This window comes from Orussus abietinus, unplaced genomic scaffold (assembly GCF_000612105.2).
Source record: "Orussus abietinus isolate OABI.00-Male unplaced genomic scaffold, Oabi_2.0 scaffold660, whole genome shotgun sequence".
NCBI classification, from domain to species: Eukaryota; Metazoa; Arthropoda; class Insecta; order Hymenoptera; family Orussidae; genus Orussus; species Orussus abietinus.
The window spans coordinates 1-25,988 of NW_019394828.1; the positions used below are offsets into that span (position 1 = coordinate 1).

Here is a 25,988-nt window from a genome sequence, read left to right on the forward strand (position 1 = left end):
CGTCTACTAGGTCAGATGGCGCTGCAAACACCATTTAATTCATGGACGTAAGAATATATTCTTACGTCCATGATTTAATTTCTCCGATTGTCACCCTCCTGGAGAAGATGAGAGCAAAGAGTGTTAGATAAAGCGGAGGTCCCAAAAGACCGCAGTGTATTTTTGCGTATATTGTCTTCAGCGCTCCCTCGTGAGTGGGATATACACTAAATAACCCCCCACTACTTAGCAGTGCCTCATCCAGCGGGAAATTTGAATGCGTGAAAAGGAACGCAATATGAAATACACATGAACAATATGTTTTACATAATAAAATATTTACATTACAACTTTTCTTTTTTATAAATACTTACAATCCAAATGGTAAACATTTACTCCTGACGTCTGTCAAGTTCATTTCTTTTGTGGGTACATTTTCTGTCTTCGTATGATGCCAAGGGCTCCACGATTGGATAGTAGGAATGGCACCACGAATGAGTAACGGCCTGGGATGCTTTTTCCATATTAATTCCGAGTTGAAGTGATCTCGCAAGCGAAGGTGTTTTAAAATATCCTTCCACCCAACAAATTTTGCCCACTTTTGACAACTGAAATACATAATGCCAGTTAAAAAGTTTTCTTATGCTAATAAATAAAATTTACACTTCGTTTTGCCTACACTTTCTACACTTTTACGAAAAGAGTACACTTTGGCGCTCGTTTTGACGGAAGTGACGCAAACGTCGCTGTTTGTTTAGCGAGGGCATCTACCCCGAGGGTACACTTTCTCTACACTNCTACACTTTTACGAAAAGAGTACACTTTGGCGCTCGTTTTGACGGAAGTGACGCAAACGTCGCTGTTCGTTTTGCGAGGGCATCTACCCCGAGTGTACCCTTTCTCTACACTTTCAACCCTCGATCCCGAGCGAGTGCAAGAAGGGTAGTCCGCGAATTTGGCGGCAAATTTCAAAATTGAAAAGACCAACAAACGGGAAAATACAAAATTTATGCTAACACCTCAACGTAATCTAAACGGAAGTAATTATTAGTGCATCTTATTCGTGTATACAACGATTTAGCGTTTTAGTTTCGTACATAATGTTTGAAACAACTTACAATAATTATGTATTACTACCTAACCACGGTTGGAACGAACTAAACTATAATTTTTCCCTGTTGTAGTTAAATTGGTTTTCATTCTACTGCAATAATATTATAACCCTTATTGGTCTTCGATACCTGAAATTCGTGAAAGGCATTTTCATCTTCTACAATTACAAGGTAATAGAACGAATTGTAGGATTTGAAGAAAACGAAGACAGCTCAAGAAGGAAGGCTGGAAGAAGCATTACATTTTCGTATTCGTCATCGCCCGATACGGATAACCTCAAAATCACGTACCGCTCTACTGAATCGATCATCTTGGACTTTCGTGAGGTTTCTGGCGTTCGGGATGTCGACGAAATTGTATCTACCCTTCTGCACTTTTCAAGAAAAGTGTAGTACCCTCGTTACCCTCGTTACCCTCGAGGGTAGAAAGTGCAGTCACGCGAACAAACCTCCTATGTCTGAAAACGCGCCAAACTGGCGAAATTCAAAGGATGATTTCCTCAATGAATTGCAAAGAGTTTTAAAAACTCTTAGTCGTCATGGTGAATGTTTCCAAGAAACTAATTTTGAGAGTAACGTTGATGTCATTTACCGATTAACAGAGTGTAGACTGAAAGTTAGACGAAATGAAAAATTCTTTGAAACGTCTTACCAAAGTATAGTTTTCTTCTCGAATATATCAATCATCTTCATTACTCAATTTTATAGTTTCTGGTATCTGCATTTCATATTGTAATGTAAGTAATCACTTTGAAGTACGAGGAAGGTGTGCTGTTGGCTTTCCTCAGCTTACTCGTTCAAATTTCCCGCTCAAAATGGTCCGCAAGATTCAAATGCACCAGAACGCATGGCCCTGCACGGTTCGGAATTGATTTCTATTACGGTATTTTTTACAAGCGTGAACTGTTATTGTTCCTATTATGCGATTAAGACACAGCGCGAGAAGCATTCGGGTCGTGACATGTATTAGTTGCGCAGTCCTGCGAACCGTTAGATTCATTGTGATTTCGGTAGCCGCATCATTCGGTCCTCTTCGAAATTCGGCTTTCGATCTAATTTAAGATCGAGTTATACTTTTTCAATTCATTGTAATAATTTGATTAAGTGACTATATGGATGACTTTGTAAAAAATGAACTTCAGGAGTAGAGGTTAGAAAACCTACAACAATCGTTCCAAGATAAGCTTTGCATAAAACAAATATTTACCGTTTTCAATGTATTATATCTGTAGTGATTCCCCGAGTTCCCGACAGGAAAGGATACCGTTTACAATGATACTTTTTATACGCAGCAACGGCAACATATATATACGTTCGTCAATGGTAGTCTTTACACGAGCTGACTGTAATAGACACGTGTCGCTATTGTATTTTCTAGCCACCCCAAAGGTAATAAATACGTTGCTGCATGTTACTTTCTACATGTATCAACACTAAGGGGTACACCAGCGAACGTTATCATATACACATGTTATGTGGTAACTATTGCTTCAGTTGACTAGTTTATGCTGTCACGGTTGTAAATATAATTGTCGTATTGTTGTAACTGTAATCATTACTTTGTAGAACTGCTGTCCTTATATTTCCCAGCGATCACTGTTATATCTATCCCAATTGTAGTAATTATAACAACTTTTTTCTCTCCGAGTAGTTTACTCGTTCAAATTCCCCGCTCAAAATGGTCCGCAAGATTCAAATGCACCAGAACGCATGGCCCTGCACGGTTGGGAATCGATTTCCATTACAGTATCCCGAATTCATCGAGCTTGCAAAATTCAAGAGGGACCTTTCTATGGGGAATAGCTGACAGGATCTAGGTATATTGAGAAAAATCGCGATCGCGTTCCTTCTAGTATCCGGTTTGAATCTTAGGGTTGATCTCGCTTGTTCATCGAGGGGCTAATCCGCGCTCTCGGGGGTGGCTGCTCGACGGCGGAAAACGTAACGTGTTTTATCGATTCGTCGAGTCGGCCATGTTCATTTCAGTCCAGTCAGGCGCACTTGGTACCTCTTCTCGAGTCCGTGTCACGGATAGATTTTCCCCCGTGTCTACCTCACCTCGGGTATATTTTAGAGTTTAACAATGTACTTATAAGACTAACTCCGTTCCCGACCGCAGGGCAGAATCAGCAAAGCACGAAGTGATTAGACGAGTTGTCGGGAGACTGAGGAACCACCTTAAACAGAGTAAGTATTACTCCGTACATCTTTAGTGACGGACCGTGGTAGCACCCTGTCAGTCCAAGACTCAACTCCCCTTCGGGACTTCAACTACCCAGCCGTACTCTGCGTGAGCTGTATTCCCAATTATATTTTCCATTATTCTCCTGATTTTTATTTTTTTTAGCGACACAAACGTAATTGGACCTGTTCTCGCTGTCTGCACGTTGAGCCCTGACTCTTGTCTTTTCAATCGTTGCTCTGCCCCGATTTATCACACGAACTGAAAGCTCAAGCTTTGTGTAAACTCTAAGTCTACAACTGTTATGTTCCTAGTTGGTGGTTAAATCGTTTAGAAGAGTTTAATAAATTTTCATACCCGTTTCAGTCTCTGGTTCTCATTTTTCCGCCTGATTTATTGGTTGGTTTCTGGCAAAAGTTTAAGAACAATTAAACTTTGGAGGCATTATACTGTTGGGGATACGTTGGTGTTTTATTTAGACGAATTAGTAATGTTGAAACGATGTTGGCCCCTGGTTTTATGGTACGGTGTCTCCTTCCTTGTACACTTGTTCATTAGTTTCTGACAATATGATGTCAGTTGGTCAATAAGGTTATTTCTTCTTAGCCTAAATAATAATAGGGAATTATTTTGCGTCACGGAAGAGAATATTGGTGTCGCATCGAAGGTCAGGGTGGGACTAAATAGCGGAGATGAAAGAGCGTCAGACGTCCATTTCAATTTCAGGCTTTAGGGACTTTTAGTGTCTTAAACTTGAATTCCATGGTAATTGAATTTTATTTCTGTGCCCGCGATTTTTTTCTAAGAGTGAAATCACCGTGGTTAAATTCATGTTTTCCAGCCACATGGTCTGTAACTTTTGTGTTATATTGGAGCATAGGGTTTGTACTCTCAGGACCTTATATCTTTCAGGATTGTACTTAAGTTGCCCGTTAAAATATATGGGCCAGTTAGTAGTCGAATTTCTTCTTCTTTTGAATTTCCAAAAATACATTTATTTTGTAATTTTGATACGATTTCTTAAATAATATCAATTAAGAATAAGCAAATGTATTATATTTGTATTCTATAATAATAGTAGTATTTTCTTTACAAGCTTAATAACGTTTAAAATTTAGTTCTTAATTATTAAAGATATTTATTCTTCTTACATTTTTTGTACGAGTTTTATTTCATGGTTAGTACCCGAATAACCTTGGTTCTTCTTCTCTGTCTTTCATGATAATGTTTCCTCAGCTTTTTTTGATAACGCTTGCCACTTAAATTTTATTACTCGAGACCATTTAGAATTTTAAAAGGGTAGTCTAATGTGATGATTTTATTAATGACTATTTAATCACAATTTCGTCAAGATGTCTTAAGTCACCGAAGCGAAAAAGTGCAGAGTATTATGAAATTAGTGGGTTATTTAGAAAAAAGACGCTATAGCGTCTATTGAATTTCCAAAAATGCATTTATTTTGTAATTTTTATACGATTTCTTAAATAATATCAATTACCAATAAGGACATTTATTATATTTGTATTTTATAATAATAGTAGTATTTCGTTTACAAGCTTAATAACGTTTAAAATTAAGTTCTTAATTATTAAAGATATTTGTTCCTCTTAGGTTTTTTGTACGAGTTTTATTTCATAGTTCGTAGTCGAATAACTCTGGTTCTTCTTCTCTGTCTTTCACGATAATGTTTCCTCGGCTTTATTTGATAACGCTTGGTACTTCAATTTTATTACTCTAGACCATTTAGAATTTTAAAAGGGTAGTCTAATGTGATGATTTTATTAATGACTATTTAATCACACTTTCGTCAAGACTTCTTGAGTCACCGAAGCGAAAAACTGCAGAGTATTATGAAATTAGTGAGTCATTTAGAAAAAAGACGCTATAGCGACTTATGAATTTCCAAAAATACATTTATTTTGTAATTTTGATACGATTTCTTAAATAATATCAATTAAGAATAAGGAAATGTATCATATTTGTATTCTATAATAATAGTAGTATTTTCTTTACAAGCTTAATAACGTTTACAATTTAGTTTTTAATTATTAAAGATATTTGTTCTTCTTAGATTCTTTGTACGAGTTTTATTTCATGAATCATCGTCACCTCTTATTTAAAGTTATGAATCGGAAAATCTCCTTTATCTTACCAAGAATTACCGGCGATTAATTTTTGCTTACAATTTCTGCTTTGTATGGGGCGTTCAATTTTACTTGAACGGGTATGGATTTCGATTCGAACATAGGTCGTGTAACTATATATTTAGCCATTTCCTAGTCGGACGGCTCAATATAGATGCACCGATAATAATAGCGACAACTTTACATCTACATATGAATTGGTTTAACAAGTATATGTGCGTTCATAAATCAGAAGGTTCTAAATCCATATCGTATTCTAATATTCGTTTATGAAAATCACGTAACGAAATGCTTCCATAAATATGTGAACATAAAATTAATATGGTCGATTAATATTAACATTTAGCAGGACTATATTTGCTAATAATAATATTACGGAATCAAATAGAGATATGAATAACGTCCTGGAGTTACATAAATTAATTTCCGTCGGCAATTGGTTAATATTCCTCAAGGAACTGGAATAAATTCATACCAGTTATCGCATAACATACGTAAATGATAATGCAAATTTCGTGTTGTTCTGTAAATCCACGGAGAGAAAAAAGTTGTTATCATTTCTACAATTGGGATAGATATAACAGCAATTGCTGGTAAATATAAGGACAGCAGTTCTACAAAGTATTGATTGCTCTGCTGAAAATGTCAAATGTACAATTTCATTTTAGTACACGTTATTACAAATAATGATTACAGTTACAACGATACGACAGTTAAATTTACAATTGTGACAGCATAAACTAGTCAACTGAAGCAATAGTTACCACATAACGTGTGTATATGATAACGTTCGCTGGTGTACCCTTTACTGTTGATACATGTAGAAAGTAACATGCAGCAACGCATTTATTACCGTTGGGGTAGCTAGAAAATACAATAGCGACGTGTATATTACAGTCAGCTCGTGTAAAAACTACCATTGACAAATGTACATATATGTTGCCGTTGCTGCGTATAAAATGTATAATTGTAAACGGTACTCGGAGAAAAAAGGTGCTTTAATTACTACAATTGAGATAGATGTAACAGCAATCGCTGGTAAATATAAGGACAGCAGTTCTACAAAGTATTGATTACTCTGCTGAAAATGTCAAATGTACAATTTCATTGTAGTACACGTTATTACAAAGAATTATTACAGTTACAACGATACGACAGTTATATTCACAATCGTGACCGGGTAAACTCGTAAACTGAAGCAATTGTTGCTACATAACGTGTGTATATGATAACGTTCGCTAGTGGACCCTTTACTGTTGATACCTGTAGAAAGTAACATGCAGCAACGCATTTATTACCGTTAGGGTAGCTAGAAAATACAATAGCGACACGTGTATATTACAGTCAGCTCGTGTAAAAACTACCATTGACAAACGTACATATATGTTGCCGTTGCTGCGTATAAAAAGTATCATTGTAAACGGTATCCTTTCCTGTCTGGAACTCGGGAAATCACTACATATATAATACATTGAAAACGGTAAATATTTGTTTTTTGTAAAGTTTACCTTGGAACGATTGTTGTAGGTTTTCTAACCTCTACTCCTGAAGTTCATTTTTTACAAAGTCATCCATATAGTCACTTAATCAAATTATTACAATGAATTGAAAAAGTATAACTCGATCTTAAATTAGATCGAAAACGGAATTTCGAAGAGGACCGAATGATGCGGCTACCGAAGTCACAATGAATCTAACGGTTCGCAGGACTGCGCAACTAATGCATGTCACGACCCGAATGCTTCTCGCGCTGTGGCTTAATCGCACAATAGGAACAATAACAGTTCACACTTGAAAGAAACACTAGTGCTACGGTATATTTTACGGTTTTCAATAGAGTTCTTGCTTTTCAATTTAACAACTGTGATGGTCATTTTTACGCGTGCCTTTATACGTGTAATTTTTACTTTGCAATGTTATATATGTAACACTATCGGATGCAAATATAACTACAATTTATTTACAAGAATTCTGCAGTTGCTGCTACAGCCGCAATGGTTAAAAGGACAAAAAATTGTAATTACATCTACAATAATTGCTGTTAAGGTTACAACGATACTTTTACCCGCGAGCATATGTAATGATTATAATATTATTTTTCTGCGGGTGTGGTTAAAATGAAATTTTTTCATTCGAACTATAATTTTTCATAAAAACTGGATAAAAAGAACTTTCCGAAATTTCATCCGATTTTTTTTCATTTCGTTTATGCATTTGGGTATAGTAAGATTGGGAGTGTAAATAGATTGCCAATTTTATCTTCTTCGAACAAAATGCAGGTCAGGAGCAGTGAAATTGATTTTAAGAGCTAAGAACACTCTGCACTAGTGAAATTTACATTTACATGTATACATAGCATTTTCATATTGTATTTCTAATATGTAACACAATAGTTCGAATGGAACCACTTGAAGCTCAAGTATTGATTTCGAATTATGATGTAACATACCTTGTCCCGCTTCAATATTATTTCGTCATTTGCCAATCATGCAGAAAGGCCTATCATTGAAAAAGCACAGGGAAAATTAAAAATCATCTTTACCATGAAAGAAACACAATTTACTAAAAAAAAACGGCTGAAATGCCACGACCTGATTTTCTACTTAAATATAACATTGGGAAGGAATTACGAAATGATTAAAAAACGTATACAAATGATTAAACAATGGATAAGATATAATTTTATCTTCTTGTGTGTATCTGTGTGTGTATAATAATTTTTTGACATATTCGGATTTCAAGTATCAATTCTGATTATCCATCAAAACACGTATTGCGTTTAGCGATAATTATTATTGAGCCGTTTATTTTGAAAGTGGCCTAAGTCCATTTATACTTAAATTGAGATATTTAAGGGTTTGCGTTTCAATGCAATTAAAAATATAGGTACACGATACCAATGAGTCATGCTGATTAAATGTATCTAAAGGAGTTAAATTTACAGTTCCTATTAAAATAATGGCATATATTAAGTGAATAATATGCGTTTTCTTCCCAAGAATGGAGTTAAGCCACTTACAAAATTAACAATCAGATTCGTTATAAAATTTGAAAGAGCCCAAGTCCATTCGACATAATTTAAAATGCTTCAAATTGAAAAGAACAATACTCAATTCATTCTATACATCTTTACAACTCTTCAAAAACAATATTTATGCAATTCAGAACATTTTTTAACTACATAAATTACAAAACAATTTACTGCTCATCTACATTTTGTGGATGTGAAAGGGATTTGAAGAAATCACGATGTTCCGGTGGTATATATCGTAGTAGGTCCATTATGTCCTTGAATTTCGCTGTTGTAATTTGTCTTATATTCTTATACAGTGGGGTCAATAAAATATTTTCGAACTTTCTTGGTCTACCCCGACGTGGTAATAAATGCAGGACTTTGAAATTTTCATTCTCATTCACTGATGTCTTATAGAAAATGTTATATGGTTCATTTCTGACAAAACGCATCCAACACATTTTTAATCAGTTTATCGATTTTCCGTTAGAATTCTTTACCCTTTTACAAATTGCGTCTTCTAATAATTTTGTTGATACAAAATCCTCTTGTTTGATTTCATTTAGAATAAAGTTATTGCCTCTCCGGCAATTTTTGATAATATTATAATAATCTCGGGGGACAAACGGTAAATTATTTCTTTTAATGACATTTCTCCTACGCCAAAATCTCTATCATTTGGTAAAAACGAATGTCCTGATATTAAAAATTTATGATCTATGATTTCCACATTATGTTCAACAGTTTGGACAATTTTTAGCCACGTTAAAGCTACTTTAATGTTTCTATTTTGTCCTGCACACGTGTCACTGTAAGCTATAATGTGTCTTTCACTTCTTAAATTTTTAACATGTTTTAGGATGCATGAAACTATTTCTTGAGCACCTCTTGATGCAATAGTTTCATCCCAAACGTACACATGAACATTATCGTTATGAAAATTGTGAATACCCAAATTTATAACGTACATATAGATTGGAATTAGGCCACTTTCAAAATATAATAAACGGCTCATTTCATCATTTATCATTCATACAGGCAAATGCAACTATTGACAGGATATCTTAACAACTTGTGTACGAAGATTGTTGTCAACGACTTAAAAAAAAATAAAATAAAATAAGACGATTTAGAGACGTGTTAAATTGCCATATGTTATTAAGTTTGTTAGAGATCTGCCGAATTAATTTCCATTAATCGGTAGATCTCGCGTAACACGTGGTCAAGTATACATAATTAAATAATGCTACTTTCAATTAAATTTGAATTGGTAAATCCTTGTAATATTATCGTTATACATCTTAACATATCATGACAATTTAACGTAAAGTATGTAAGGCTAAAGAATTAATTTAAATGTTTAAGAAATGAGTATCGAATCTAGGGTTTCAACGAGACAAGAAATCTCGTCCTGAAAGCGATTTCTTGTCTTGAGTTGATGATTTCTAGAAACAAAGAGTCTTGACTAGAATTCGGAATTCCTTGAAAGAGAGTCTTGACATGAATACGTGATGTCTTGAAATTTCTTGAATTTCTTGAATACAGGCGAGTGAAAGCAAACTCGTAACTACATCTCCTATCTAGTTCTCGCATAATGCGTAATTATCTTTGGTTATGCATACGCATGAGTGGATTTTTGGTAAGTTCAGTAAGTTCTACTAAACTCGAAATGGAAAATTAAAACGAAGCTTATGAACCAAGTAATGCAGAGTATGTATCATCACCCTAGTAGCATAAATTAATTTCTAAATATTACTTTTTAATCTTTGCTAAATATCTCAAGCGACAGACTTTTTAAGATTTCTTGTAGATTTCATTCGAAGACATTTGAAATATTTCTTGAAAGTCTCAATGACATATTTTGTTTCAATAATTCATAAACATATAGAGAGAATATTTTTTAACTTATTAGCATAATGAAAATNTAGAGATAATATTCTAAAGTAAACGTTTTGCAAATATTTCAAATGTCTGGTAAATATTTACAAAATGTACGATATTCGTTAAATATATAGAAAATATTGCACAAATATTTTGTGCTACTAGGGCGGTATCTGTATCCAAGTTAGAGGCCGACAGTTTATTAAAAAAAAATTATTAATCGACAAAATACAACGTACAAAGTCTGACTTCCAAAAGTAAAGAGTATGGGCGTAAGAAGCGAATACAGTTTACAGATTATTACAAAATAAGTCGGTTAGGGTCTAATAAGTACAATAAATCTGCGGAATGCAAAATATGCAAGGAAAACATCGACCCAGACACCGTAATTAAAATGAAAAATAGCTGCACCACCGCGTCGAAGCCACATTTACAACACAAATATAATGAATTGTAAGACAAAGAATGCGTTAATGAAATTAGAAAAAAGGCATTTAAAAACGAACAAGGGGAAACACACTTCCGGTCTGAAGGCTAGGGTTTGAGCCAGAAGCAATCCAGTGTTATGCACTGGATTCAAACTAACCAGAAGGTATGTTAAGCAGTGGGTATTAAAGATTAATTTTATTTAAACACATCCCCAGTAGCACAAAGAATTTATAAATATTACTTTTTAATCTTTGCTAAATATCTCAAGCGACAGATTTTTTAAGATTTCTTGTAGATTTCATTCGAAGCATTTGAAATATTTCTTGAAAATCTCAATGACATATTTAGTTTCAATAATTCATAAATATATAGAGAAATATTTTCTAACTTATTAACATAATAAAAATACATTTTTTACTTTACGACTATTGTCGGACACTTTGTTTGGTATCAAAAAAACACGAGAGATTTTTCTAATATTTTCGTTCCGCTATTTCATGATGGGAGCAAAACGTGTGATTTTGATTTTAAATATTTTTAAAACGCTTATAATGTATTTGGCCAATAATATTTAAAAAATACTTGTATTAAAATGAAACGAAATGTTTTGTATATCTGGTAGAAAAATATTATGAAAACATGGAGGTAATATTATATAAATATTATAGTGATAATGAGTAACAAAATATTTTTCGTAACGTTAACAGATATAATCTACTGTCCTTATTTCAACGGATAAAATCTGTATATTTTAATGATTTTTCTGTGAGTCTAATAGATTCTTTTTTTTTTTTTTCGTGTAAAACAGTATGTAACCGATTTCGACAATGGAAACCAACATTTTGTCTGTTTTATGTACATTTTAAACCTTACTGTTCAGGATTTTTTAAAACTTCTAAAAATTGACGTTCAAGAAAGTGATGACACTTGACGAAAGAGTTACAGCAGACTCCTGTAGGAAAAATGCGAACTATTGCGAAAAAAATTTGAAAATTATAGCAGTTGCGATTAAAATTTAAGAGTTTCCGTGAAACAGTCACTTTGATTATAAAGATGCCGATAGTAAATATATGTACTCGTTGGAATACAACATTTGAAGTGTTTGCCTGAACTGTTTCATTAAAACGTACAATAAATATTTCTCGTAACAATATGAGTGACTTGAAACGTTAAAGAGTAGATTGTAATGAATGGATTGTTTTGGAGCAAGTTGGAAAATATTGGAAACTACTTAAAAGTAATCAACCATGTACTCGTTAGAATTCAACATTTGAAGTGTTGAACTGAACAAGCACAAGTTGGTTTTAAAACGAGATTATATACATCATTTTATTAAAGAGTTGTTACAACCCTTAAAATTCGTTTTTCGGAAATAACCAAAATATGTTTTTATTGTATTGTTCTGGTCTATAAATTAACCAAGTTTCAATTGGATAGAGCAATTACTGCTCGTGAAAGGGGTAAAAGAAGTATTCAAAGGGGTGGCTCACCCCTTAAAAATGAATTTTTTCGAAAAATTCCAAATGCATGTTTCATAATTCTTCTTTCCCTACATTTTGACGATTGTTTCATGAAAATCGGTCGAGTGCTTCTATATGAAACAGCCAACTCACCCCCTTGCACGGCCAACTTTGAAGCCTGATTTCACCCCCTAAAAGTGTTTATCCGCCGATAAAAAAAAAACACGGGTCCCTTAGATTTTAGTCCTCTGTAACATATTTAAAAATGAACAAAATCGGAGGGGGGCACCTCAGGTATCTTCCTTGTTAGTATTATTTCTTCATTAACAAGTAACTCAGGCAATATCAATATTTGAGAATATATTTTAAAAAAGGATACGTTATGGGAGAACATCGGCTTTTCATCAAAAGGATCATTAGGATTATTTCAGGAGTGACACTGACATCTGCAGCGTACCCTTGAGGGTCACCTTTCATTAACAAAGTTCATGGCGTATTACACACGAACCCGTTCACATGAATCTTTATTGATTTTACATTCTTACGCACCGAGGAGTTGCACCTTGTAAATACACGCATCACTCACCGACGTTTAATCTCTTTTCCCCGTTAATTTTGTCTGAAAGATTTTACACTTGACTTCGTCCTTCATTTCCACATCCCTAACATTCTTTTTGCTCCGACTTCAACAAAGCTGCAAATAGTATAATTTAGGTGTTATTTTTACTGAAAATATGTTACTTAAGGTGAAGTGAAACCCCCTTCAAATCGGTCGATTTGAATACAATACTTTTTTTTAAGGGTATTAGACCAAACTGTCCGAAACTTTGACACATCACTCTTGATCATCTAAGAATTGTTCTGACACATTCAAAATTTGGATTTTCGAAAGAAATTTTATAACTTAGCCCAGACCAGAACAAAAATGGCGTCGAGCTCTCATATTTCGATCAATATACAATTATCGAAGGCTCTGATATGAAAACCGAAAGGGTCAGGACAATTTTACGACAATTTAGAACACTCTGGTAATCGATGAATTCGCATTTGAACGGGATAAAGGCAAAAAAAGTGTTTTATGCGCTTCTATGCCAAAACGATGGGAATACGAGGTCTCGGAGTGAAAATTTAATTGACCTGGAAACCACAGATGGCACAGGGGGTTCCTCTGCATTCATTTAGGACCCCAGAAAGCATGAATCCAGAGGATTTCTGGAGTTTTACTTCGATTTATTTATAATTATTGTACGAAAACGACAGGTGGAGTATGCCATTTGGTACAGTACCCAATATAATTCGACACAGCTGTCAATATAAAAACAAACGTCGGCAATGTAGACATTTAGAAAAATCTTCTTTATCGACATCGATCGAGTTCCTCGACGTGTTTCACTTCACCTTAACCTGTATTCTTTACAGTTACTTATCCGCAACCATTGCAAATATTTATTTGCAACCATTACAATTATTTATCCGTAACCCTTACAAATACTTACATACAATCGTCATAGATATTTATCTGTAATCTTTACGGATTTTTAATAACAAAATATTTACACTAAGTTCACTAATCTGCTGTCCCTACTTCAAGAAATAAAATCTATAAAATGTATAGATGTTTCTATAAGTCTAACAGATTTTTTTTCTATGTGCAGTTTTTAAGGAATATGACTCGTGGACACGTAAAGTGTATGCTTATGTGTTCCTGAAGGGTAAAATATTGAAATGAGGAATAACATTTTTATTTGCTTTGCAGAATATGCCGGTCATAAAGAGAGAAGCAAACCCAGAAGGGGAGGTAAATTTGGAGGCGTCATTGAATGTAACCGGCAATCCTATTGGAAGTTCGCCGAGACCTACGATAATTAGTGAAGATGAAAAAGCCGGTAAGTATCCACGTCGAAAGGTAACTTTATGTAATTGTTGATAACCTGTACAATCTTTAGTTAAGGCTCCGAGAATTATAGGTGCACAGTACGAATTATGACAATACAAAAATGTGACCAATATGAAATTAAACCGTAAGAGAGGTTTATNCGATGCCGATTTCGACCCACATTCTTCAAATTCACTCATGAGCAAAACCAAGCGTGGTTCCGTCTACTCAAGAAGAACAACTTCAGACAACGACTGCAGCGCTGCTGTGACACCCCAGCCAAATATTCGACTAGTTCGTCTATACCGGTGGTCCATATATCCCGGACTTACCCTATCATTTAAATATTATCAACTAAACGCTAAACGGCAATATTCAAATGAAGTTCTTTCTTCTAATAGAAGCAATATTTGAGCCGTTTATTTTGAAAGTGGCGTAAGTCGATTATTCAAAAAAATCGAGTTAGCTACCTTAATAGTTACATTTTTACATGATCTTTTCATTCTGAAGCAACTTGTTGCTAATATGTTTAAAGTCATTAAGATTTTCTAACACGAAAATTTGCTGCGTTAATGAGGTGATAAGAAAGTTCATTTTCAATGTGGCGTAAGTCCCATTGTGAGAGTTTCAAGTGGATATGGAAAATATTATGCAAGACAATTTTATGAGATCACAGCTTTATGTTTAATTATCAAAGTAGCAGTTGGGATTATCAGTGTGCAATGATTTTGTTATAAAGAATTTAATTTCAAATTTCACTTTCGATCCGCTAACGAATTCATACGGGTCTCCGGATATGCCATTGTAATTTTCAGCAATTTGTTAATAATTTGTTTATAACAAATTAAATTGCAAAAACACTGTGGAAGAATATTGAATTTATTCAAATATCCCAAGGGAAAACTTGTGAATCTTTGAGTATGAATTACAATGTAAAAATAAAAACTGACGGTGAAAGAGTAAATTGGTTCAAAATATGTTGGATGAGATTTTTGAGAAGCGATCCATATAAGTTATTCTACAAAGCGACAACGAACGAGGATGCACCATTCAAAACATTGGATTTATCACCGCAACGGGGAATACCGAAAAACTTTAATAATATCAAGTTGGCACCACTATACAAAGAAACGAGACCACTCACAAACCTAAAATACAAGGACTTAATGGATTTATTACCCTATATACCACCTGCACCCCATAGTTATTTTAAATCCCTCCCACATACACAAACGGGAGAAGACTGAATAATAATAAATAAAACAATATTAATTTTAATGTAAAAATTATTTAACAAAGAATAAGAGTTGAATATTTTTTTGATTTTATAACATAAAAGTGTATACATTTAATTTTATTTCAAGGAAAATTTACTTTTCCTATGGACTTGTGCTTTCTTAAGAATTGAAAACGTCATTTCATTGATTTTGAAAGTGCCGTAAGTCCATTTATAGCCATCAAAAACATATTATTTCTTAAATAATGTTAATTATGCTAATTGGGATGATAATTTTGACACCTTTAGAAACCCAAAAAATATAATTCTACTGTTATCTGTTACCCATATTTTTAAATTCCATCCAACGCAAACCCTTCAATATCTCGATTCGAACATACATGGACTTACGCCACTTTCAAAATGAACGGCTCATTTTTCCACGTACGAATCTATGAAATAGTATTTAGATGGAAATGAATTTTAAAATTAAATTTATTTAATTTATATAGATTCTTCTTATATCATTGACAGTTTTTCTGACGGACAATATACTATTGACAGTATTTAAAGAAACCCCTTAATATATCAGGTATTAAAAAAACTTTGTTTCAGTATCACCCGAAGGAATCACCGAAGAGAGTACAGGGAAAGTTATCGAAACTAGCATTGAAACACTTGGCAAGGATCTCGCGGAGGAAATGGGTATACCTACATGGGGTCTTGTCGCCATTTTAGTTGGTAAGTACCGTTTCATAATAGATAATCGATAAATTATGTTCTTTAACCGTTCACAGTTATATTTTCAGCTTCGTTCATGCAATTTCTCTGTTTTATCAAGAAATCTTCCTACAGACCTTTTGCTCTATTTCCCAAAGGTCTATTAAAATGAATGATCCTTGAAATTTACATTTCAAATATGTAAGCACCATTGAGACGGCTCCAATTAAAAGTTTCTCTTCAGCACTTTTATGTATCATTGCTAATATTCATTGAAGAGAAACAAGATAGTATTGCGATGCCAATTTCGACCCACATTCATCAAATTCAATCTTGATTATTATTTCCATTTAAACCGTACTAAATAAATTCAGTCTATTACATTAAAAATTTATTTAATTTCGTACAATTCAGTTAACCGCTTGCGCAATGTTCATACCATATGAGAGAGATTTTTACTTTTATGTAACATCGCTAATATTCATTGAAGAGAAACAAGATAGTATTGCGATGCCGATTTCGACCCACATTCTTCAAATTCAATCTTGAATATTATTTCCATTTAAACCGTACTAAATAAATTCAGTCTATTACAATAAAAATTTATTTAATTTCATACAATTCAGTTAACCACTTGCGCAATGTATAGTGGCGGACATGAATGCCTCCCCTGCAGATACGGCATCGCCTGTGCAGGATGGGAAGGCATTGATGTCTCCCAGTGTACATACCATATGATAGAGATTTTTACTTTTATGTAACATTGCTAATATTCATTGAAGAGAAACAAGATAGTATTGCGATGCCGATTTCAACCCACATTCTTCAAATCCAATCTTAAATATTATTTCCATTTAAACCATACTAAATAAATTCAGTCTATTACATTAAAAATTTATTTAATTTCGTACAATTCAGTTAACCGCTTGCGCAATGTACATACCATATGAGAGAGATTTTTACTTAACACGGAACAACTATATGTCATGGAATGGTCGAGATATTTAAATAATCAAATACATTAATATGGTAATATTTGAACTCTTTACATATCTTACAAGGGAAGTTCCCCAACCCGGAAATTAAACAAATTGGAAACTAGAGATTTATTTAAAGTGTGTCTAGAGTACTTACGAATAATTTTTAGTTTGGCGGAAAATTATTTTGAAGGGGTGAAATCATCCGACAATTATTCGATTTTCAGTTTTCATTTTATTTCTCGCAAACGATGAGGAACACGATAAAATGATTCAAATAAAACTTTTTGATTCAAACAATTCTCTTATTAAGAATTGTCACATGGTGAAATAATAAATGTAAAAATTTTAACAATTGCAAAAAATTATTGCAAAATTGTAAGTAACAATTTTTATCCGTTTGGTTTCTTTGTGAAATATTACTGCATATTGAAAATATAATAACGTATATAATATAATAACGAAACGACAAAATGATTCAAATGAAACTCTTTAATTCAAACAATTCTCTTATTAAGAGTTGTCACAGGGTGAAATAAAAAATTTAAAAATGTTAACAATTGCGAAAAATTATTGCAAAATTGTAAATAACAATTTTTATCCATTTGGTTTCTTCGTGAAATATTACTGCATATTGAAAATATAATAACGTAAGCTCGATTCAGTTCTTTTATTTACGAAGTTTACCGTTAATTGTGGAAAATTCATATTTAAGGACGATGTTTAGAATTTCTTCTTGTGGTTTTTGATAAACTGCTTATAGCACCAACCAATTTTTCTAGACGGTAAAACCTTTACTTCAAATGAGGAGGTTAAAAATCACCTGGATCAGTTTTTTGACAGCAAAAATCAAACATTTTATGAGCGTGGAATCATGCTACTGCCAGAAAGATGGCAAAAGGTATTGGACCAGAATGGACAATATATAATGCAATAAAATATTTATTCGCTATAAGAAAATCGTCTTTCATTTTCATAAAAAAAAAAACGAAATTACTTTCCGAACAACCCAATATCTCTGTACGGCAAGCTTCGCCGTGGACTGCGCCTAAACTATGCATGACGCTTCTTACTACATTAGATCGAAATAGAGTTATAAACGAATAAACTATTATTTATTTATACATTTCCGTGTAATAAGTGCGAAAAATACGCAATAAGCTAATGTGAAGACGTATATTTTATTAGTTAATAGTGTAATTGTTTGTGATACGTGTTAAAGCAAGGAACGACTCAGAGTCCCACAATCTTTACATTCGTACCGTGATCTTCCCCTTACATAATTTTTCGAGCACACTACACGTTTTCGCAACGTTTTTTTGGTATTTACAGGTATACAAAATGACGGGAAATGTTTTTTTTTTTAATCTTAATGGGTGGTCGGAAGTGGAGTTATTACGATTGCTATAATTATTGTCAAACGTCTTATGGTTTCTGAGTATTTCTTTTATTAATTGAAGGTGAAATACGCGCATTGTCAATTTTTTAATTATCTTCATCCTGTATAAACAAAACGCATTCCAAATGGGCACATGTAGTAAATGAAAAAAAAATTTTTGTACCACTTAGTACTTTTCCTGACGTATTCATCATTAGTTATTACTATATCATTGTGGTCTCTATTACCAAGATTAAGACAACGGACAGGAACAACATTTGCAACGAAGTACATTCATACCAATATATTATTACGGTGTGTTCGAAGTGTTAAGAATTTGATGACAATGTTTAAAGTACGTAATATTACAAATCGCAGATAATGTCTGTTAATATTAAATATGTTTTGCTTCTAGCTTGAAAATACATTAATCATATGTGTTTGTAGAAAATAGATTTGTTAAAAATGCATTCCATTAAAAAAATCGATCTAATCTACTGTTAAAGTACAATCAAAATAGAAGTACCGTGTAATGATTAACACTGACAAATAATATCTTTGATTTCTGGTTTGTAATGTTATGCATGTTTGCCCTTTAAAAATGGTTATTAACCAATTAACACTCCGAACACACTGCGATTCTACATGAGTCTGATCGTGCTATATAGTACACTGTATTCCTGTCCGTTGTTCCATCCTTGGTAACCATAAGGACAGCAAAGTAATTTAAATAAGGTACAAGAAACACTGATTTACTTAACCCTTTCGTTACCTTGGACGAGATATCTCGCGACCCAATACTGGCCGATTAATGCTTTTGACGAGATATCTCGCGACCCGGTAGTAGCCGATCAACGCTTTTGACGAGATATCTCGCGACCCGGTAGTAGCCGATCAACGCTTTCTACGATAATCTAGCTTCCTAGCACTAATATTTTCCAACCATGTTTTCAATTATACCACGTAGAAAGTAAATAAAAATAATTTCATTAAATTAATAAAAACTGTATTTATTTCTTCCTTTTAGCTATACGAATAGAATTAGTTATAAAATATATTCATCTAGAATGTCAAAATATTGGTGCTAGAAAGCTAGATTATCGTCAAAAGCGTTAATCCGTTACTACCGGATCGCGAGATATCTCGTCAAAAGCGTTGATCGGCCAGTATCGGGTCGCGAGATATCTCGTCAAAAGCGTTAATCGGCCCGTATTGGGTCGCGAGATATCTCGTCCAAGGTAACGAAAGGGTTAATGGTGGAACGCGTTTTCCTGCTTCGGGTTCGCGCCCTGCAAAATAGGGAAAGGATCAGGGTCCGCTAGGTGGATCGGCGCTCTACAGGTCAGTCGACGGGAGATCGCCTTATGGCCGCAGAGCCGCTTTAAGTTGATCCGAGCGCCTGGCGTGAAGAACGCTCTGTGGCCCGCAGTTCCTGGCAAGGAGGCGGAACCGACACCGCGGAACGTGAGAGTGGTCCGATCTCTGGCCACTCAGCCCCGCGAAAGTCGTCCCGACGTTTTGCGGCACGGTAGACGTAGGGGGCTCGTTGTCCGGACTAAACACAAGATGGACCGGGTGGACGAGACGTGAGAAGAACTGGACTCAGATTCCCGGGCAACGACGCGGTAGCTCTTTATTTGCCAGGTAGCAGATACAATCGATAATTATAACTAACGGCGACACTCGACAACGGAATTCGGGATCCCGTCGGCACAAGAACCTAAAACGGGAGCGGGTTTGCAGTGCAGACTCTCCAGAGTAGCACGCTCTACCGCACTCCGCTCGGTTCTCAGTCTGTCAATTTCGACTCCGGGAAGGAGTTCCATAAAAAGGCATGAGATCATGGACACGGCACAACGTAAACGTGCGAGAGCTATCATCCCCGCAGGGGAGGTCCCCGGGATCGCGGGACTACCGAACCAACACTATCCTTATACGCATCGTCGGCCGTCTGTCCCGAGCCGCACAGTAAGATCGAAAATAGCGGGAGTGGCACGCGTCGAGAAGGGTTTCGGCAATAAGTCAGATATTAATACAACGAAAACGGAGTCTATTTGACCCTGGTTTGAGTTTACTCACCCAATTCGTATGGAGCGGGCGGCAACGGTGGTGCTTTCCCTTCGGCAGCGGATCTCTTCAAGCGGGGCACGGTAGACGTAGTAGCACCGAGGGCATTCGGAGCATCCAGGACAATGAGCTCCGAAGGCCGGCAGTATCGCCCGAATTCCTCAGGCGACCGCGAGACTGTTGGACGCTGGACGATTAACTAGGCCCACGCTAGATGTTGGGAAGGGTCTCGCGGTGCGTCGATTATAGGTCCACGCTCTGTCGAAAGCCACTAATTGCCCGATACATGGGAGCGCCTTTCCCAAACGCCCTCGACGTGGCACGGTAACCGAGGGCTCACATAGGACTGCGCGTGGTACGTCTGCCGGCCGACCGATTACTCAAACAATACGCCGCTACATTTGATGATTGTTCCTAGAGACCCCGAGCGTGGCTGACCGATTATGAAAAGAATTAATGCAGAAAACCCCCTCCCGAATTCCTCAGGCGACCGCGAGACCGTTGGACGCTGGACGATTAACTAGGCACACGCTAGATGTTGGGAAGGGTCTCGCGGCGCGTCGATTATAGGTCCACGCTCTGTCGAAAGCCACTAATTGCCCGATACATGGGAGCGCCTTCCCCAAACGTCCTCGGCGTAGCACGGTAATCGAGGACCCACACAGAACTGCGCGTGGTACGTCTGCCTGCCGACCGATTACTCAAACAATACGCCGCTACATTTGCTGATTGTTCCTAGAGACCCCGAGCGTGGCTGACCGATTATGAAAAGAATTAATGCAGAAAACCCCCTCCCGAATTCCTCAGGCGACCGCGAGACCGTTGGACGCTGGACGATTAACTAGGCACACGCTAGATGTTGGGAAGGGTCTCGCGGTGCGTCGATTATAGGTCCACGCTCTGTCGAAAGCCGCTAATTGCCCGATACATGGGAGCGCCTTCCCCAAACGTCCTCGGCGTAGCACGGTAACCGAGGGCCCACACAGAACTGCGTGTGGTACGTCTGCCGGCCGACCGATTACTCAAACAATACGCTGTTACATTTGCTGATTGTTCCTAGAGACCCAGAGCGTCGCCGACCGATTCTGAAAAGAATTAATGTATGATTCGGTACTTACCGTTCCCGCTCCGCTCCGACTGGTGACGGCAGAATCCTGCCACGTCACGGTGGATAGACAAATTTTTGTGTGACGGATCATTTCACTTCAACAAAAATGTCTCATTTTTAAACGAATTCAAAATAGAAGGCGGTTCTCGATTCCAACCGTCCATATATATTTTTTTTAATGAATGTTTACGAATAACTTTTCCCCGGGTTAACCGATTTCGATCATTTTTTTTCTGTCTTAAAATGGGTACTTTCAAGGTGGTCCCATGTAAGTTTCATTATGATTCGATCATAAAAGGAGAAGATAGACAAAGGAAATCGCGAACAGTTGACAGTAACCACACCGTGATTGTTTCTTTTTACTTGAACCGACCTCTTTCACTTTATATAATTAACATTTTGAAGCCTTAATGAAAGAAGTAACAACTGAAAATGGAAAAATAGAAACTTTTTAATTGAAAAAAAACCGACATAAAGAATACACTACAAAGTAAAAAATAATTATGAACTTCTTATCTATTAACTACTGTACATGTTTAAGTATTTATTGCTTTCAATGTTTGAAGTCGGCTAAAAAAATAGAAACAAAAGGTAACAGAACATAAAATTGAACACACTTATTATACACTTCGTTTCTTTTCTGCGCAGAGTTAAAACTTGTTAAGCAATAAATCCTTAAAAACAACAATAGTTAGTAGATAAGTAGTTCGTACATAATTATTGTATATTATGTAATGGTTTTCTTAAGGTCGGTCGTATTTTATTAAAAAGTTTTTATAATTGTTGGATTTTGTCAGCTAGTCAAACGTTTATTTCTGTTTCTATAGCAATAGAGAAAGCATATTTCGTATATGCCTATATATTTCGTACAATTTGAATATCACAATAAATTTCGATTAAACTTAGTATATTAAATTATATATAAAAGTTAAATATCATCACAACATCTGATACAAGAATTATTGAGTAAAGTGAATAAGTAGCACATACAGCCAAATATCTATACAGTTCGCAATTATTTCATCACACCGGAAAAGTTGAAAATTTGTTTAACTAGAATACGTTTATAGAAATATATTGATTTGAAACGCTTTTTCTGGCAGCTGTCGGAATAGTGGTCCTGGGGATCTGTTTTTGCTGCATACGAAGATGTTGTCGCAAGAGACGTTCCAAAGATGGAAAAAAAGGCCTGAAGGGTGCCGTGGACCTCAAGTCCGTCCAACTCCTCGGCAGCACATACAAGGACAAGGTGCGCATATTTTGTGCCATTCTAAATGTAGAACTAGATGAGAATTTATCACTCGTGGAATCCACTTCACTCTCTGTAGGTACAGCCGGATATGGAAGAACTCACTGACAACGCGGAAGAACCAGATGAAGCTGAAAGCAAACAGAGCGAAGTTAAGCTCGGAAAACTTCAATACAAGGTGTGTAACGTTTTAACATTTATATAGGCATTATTAGAAGCATATCACTGTGTCATGCTGCTAACAATACCTACATTAAGTATTTTTCGTTACATTTTCGGCTTCTCTAGATTAGTATAAGTATAAACAAGCATTAAAAAACAGATACATTAAACCGAAGAACGAAAATAACTTCCATTTTGTTACCTTTGGTTGCATTATTTATTGTTATTTACGGTATTGTCGCGGTTTCGCTGGGTCCGCCCATAGTTATGCGTCGGCTAGGGTAGTTTTTTCGGATAGGGCCCCCTGTTCCGTGGTTGCGCGGGTCGCGGGGGTGCTGGGCACCTCTTTTCCACGGCATAGAGGCTATTTGGTGTAGGGCGTCCTCACCTCATTGTTATTCATGGTCACGAGGGTAGTAGAGTACCCATAGCGTCTTCTCTCGGTGTCGCAGTGGTACGAAACGGTCAGTTCGTGGGTTGGCGTCTTTCGCGTGTTGCGCGCGCGACTAGCTTAACACTATGCTGTTCGGTGACACCACGTTGGTGTCCACGAAAGCAATCGAATAAATGCCTATGACACCACGTTGGTGTCGTGTGCGAAGCCATTGAATGAATGCCGGTGACACCACGTTGGTGTCGTGTGCGAAGAGAAAACCCCAGCGACAGGCGAAATGATCCGAACAAGTCCTACCGGTGCCAAACAAAAGATTCCTGATTACGCGTGCGGACGGCATAGTGTTAAAATGAAAGGCCTTCCCCCATATGAGCTGCCTCAAACCCGGCGTTGTTGGTGTAATTTATTGGGTTCCGGCATGAACCCCAACACCAATGAAGGTATATTCCGATTGCAACGGCTGCGATTACCCCGAGATGGAGCCATTCCTTGTCCGTAATGGGCCTTGAAGTTTCGAAGAAATGGAGGAGACGAAAGGCGTGATGCGTTAAATGTGACGTGACTCCGCAGCCAAAACCGTGACGTCTCGAAGGAGTAGCGATATTCTTTTGGTGGAACGAACCCTCTGAGGCACCCCAGGTACGAGTTGATTCCTCGACCGAGAGGCCAGTTCCGAGATATTCTTTCACGGGATAGACGGCGGTCCTTTCGGAGTGGAGTGACGGCTCCCAGCGAACCCTCTGGAGTGGACCATGAACTTCATAGAGGTCGGGCCGCAAGAAAGATTCGCAGAGTCACAAGTCAGCGTTGGTGGTAACAGCGGGGGCGACGAAAATGCCACCGTTAGCCGTGGTAAGGGCCAGGACGAGGTGACTTTACGAGGTCGCTTGGCGGTCTTGATTCCTCTCCTAGGGTCTGTTGGCGTGGTAGTCACGATCCCTCGAACTATCGCGACAAAAGTAGCGAGGATCATGGGATCCGTGAAGGCTGCGGCGATGTCGGAAGGAGGGAGATCTCCGGATGCGAGTCGCGATGGTGCGGTCCGTGGAAGCGACTGAAGGGACGCGGCGGCGACGCAGGTCCTATCAATAGCCTCCTTCTCCCCCCCCCCCCCAAATTGCATCTGTAGGTGCGGGGCATGGAGCAGGGGAAAGGGGAAGTACTTCACTCATTCGCGTATTTTGTGATGACCGTAAATTTGGTGCGCACCATGGCCTGTGGTCTCCAGAAGGTCGAGCAGAGCGATTCTGGTCGCCGAGAAGAGTCAACACCTCTCTGAGTGGGCTAGCAAAGTCGGGCCCTTGTTAAGAAAGGTTTCGAGCAGGAAAGCCTCCTCGAAAAGCGAGAAACGCGGATTTCTCTTTGGTCAGCGTTTAGGCAGAGAATTGTCGGTCAGTTTTCGCGCAGGCCTAGACCTACTGCTACCAAAACTGTTCGCTCTTACACACAAAACTTAGTCTAGATTATTTTACCGTAACTACTATGAGGGCCCTTATGGGATCCTTTTTGTGTTTGAATGTTTGCAGCAGTGCCGGACTTTTCCGTCACATGGTCCGCCGGTCAAGGGTTTTACGACGGGTTCCCGTGCCGGGTCGAACTATTGGCTGGCTGAGTCCCAGGAGAATAACAGGGGGAAATCCAGGGAAAGAACGGGTATACCCGGGAAAGTTTCCGCGTGGGTCAAGAAATTATTACAGTACATAAAGGTGTCTACAGGTGGCACCTGAGTATTGATAATCGACGGAGCGGCGAGAGCCATATAATATGGGTGACCAATTTTTTGGCTTGTCTGGATCGCATATCCCTATATAGCACACAACAGTCCGCAGGAGTCGTCTGGCTGTGTTTGTTTGGTCTAATCTCGAGAATCACATGGTTTAATCTCAAAATTAGATGAATTCTGCTACGGCTATCACTACTCTGTAGAGGACGGACCGAGGCACCGCAAAGGACGTCCTACGGATTACTGAGTGTCGAGTCCTAGTACGGGTATTGTCCTGTTGGTCGGATAAAGTAACGTTGCCACTAAAGAAAATATTTATACGGGGAATCTTAGGATTGAGTCAACCTCGTAGACAAAATTGATTTTGTGTATTTTGGTTGGCTGCTGGCGCAAAGTTGTCTAAGTTCAACATTTTTTCTCGACAATTGTACCTGCCGTAGACGTCCTACGGACATGTCGTCCAAATCCCGATTTCCGGACTTATATGGATCTGCTGCGGACTGTTGATGGACCGAGGCACCGCAAAGGACATCCTATGGTCTCATTTCGGGCCTATGGACCTACTCCGGACGTGGTGCGGACCTTTATATTTCGACTCGGGTTCAAATGCGAGTTCCTCGATTATCAGAATATTCCAAATTGTTGTACAATTGTCCTGACACTTTCGTTTTTCATACTAAAGCCTTCAACAATATATATTGATTGAAACGTGAGAACTCGATCCCATTTTGGTTCTGGTTTCGGCTATGTCAAGGGTTAATTTTCGAAAATCAAAATTTTGGAAGTGCCGAGACAATTCTTAGGTTCTCACACGTCATGTGTCAATGTTTCAGTTGGTTCGGTTACAACCTTTATCGACGGAAAAATTCAAGCGACCCAAGCGAAGTGAAATATTAAAAAATGCACATCTCTGTATTA

At 37.0% G+C, this 25,988-nt stretch overlaps 1 protein-coding gene across 1 annotated transcript in view; it reads left to right on the plus strand.

The window, feature by feature from the left end:
* The first annotated feature begins 3,130 nt into the window (after positions 1-3,130).
* The window catches only part of LOC105694741 (synaptotagmin 1), a 34,599-nt gene continuing 11,741 nt past the window's right edge, over positions 3,131-25,988 (plus strand). Inside the window, exons 1-5 of the mRNA XM_023433318.1 lie at positions 3,131-3,278; positions 13,957-14,086; positions 15,908-16,033; positions 22,646-22,791; positions 22,871-22,969. Coding sequence (XP_023289086.1) covers positions 13,960-14,086; positions 15,908-16,033; positions 22,646-22,791; positions 22,871-22,969 — 498 coding nt within the window. The 5' untranslated portion in view covers positions 3,131-3,278; positions 13,957-13,959. The remainder of the gene's footprint in view (positions 3,279-13,956; positions 14,087-15,907; positions 16,034-22,645; positions 22,792-22,870; positions 22,970-25,988) is intronic.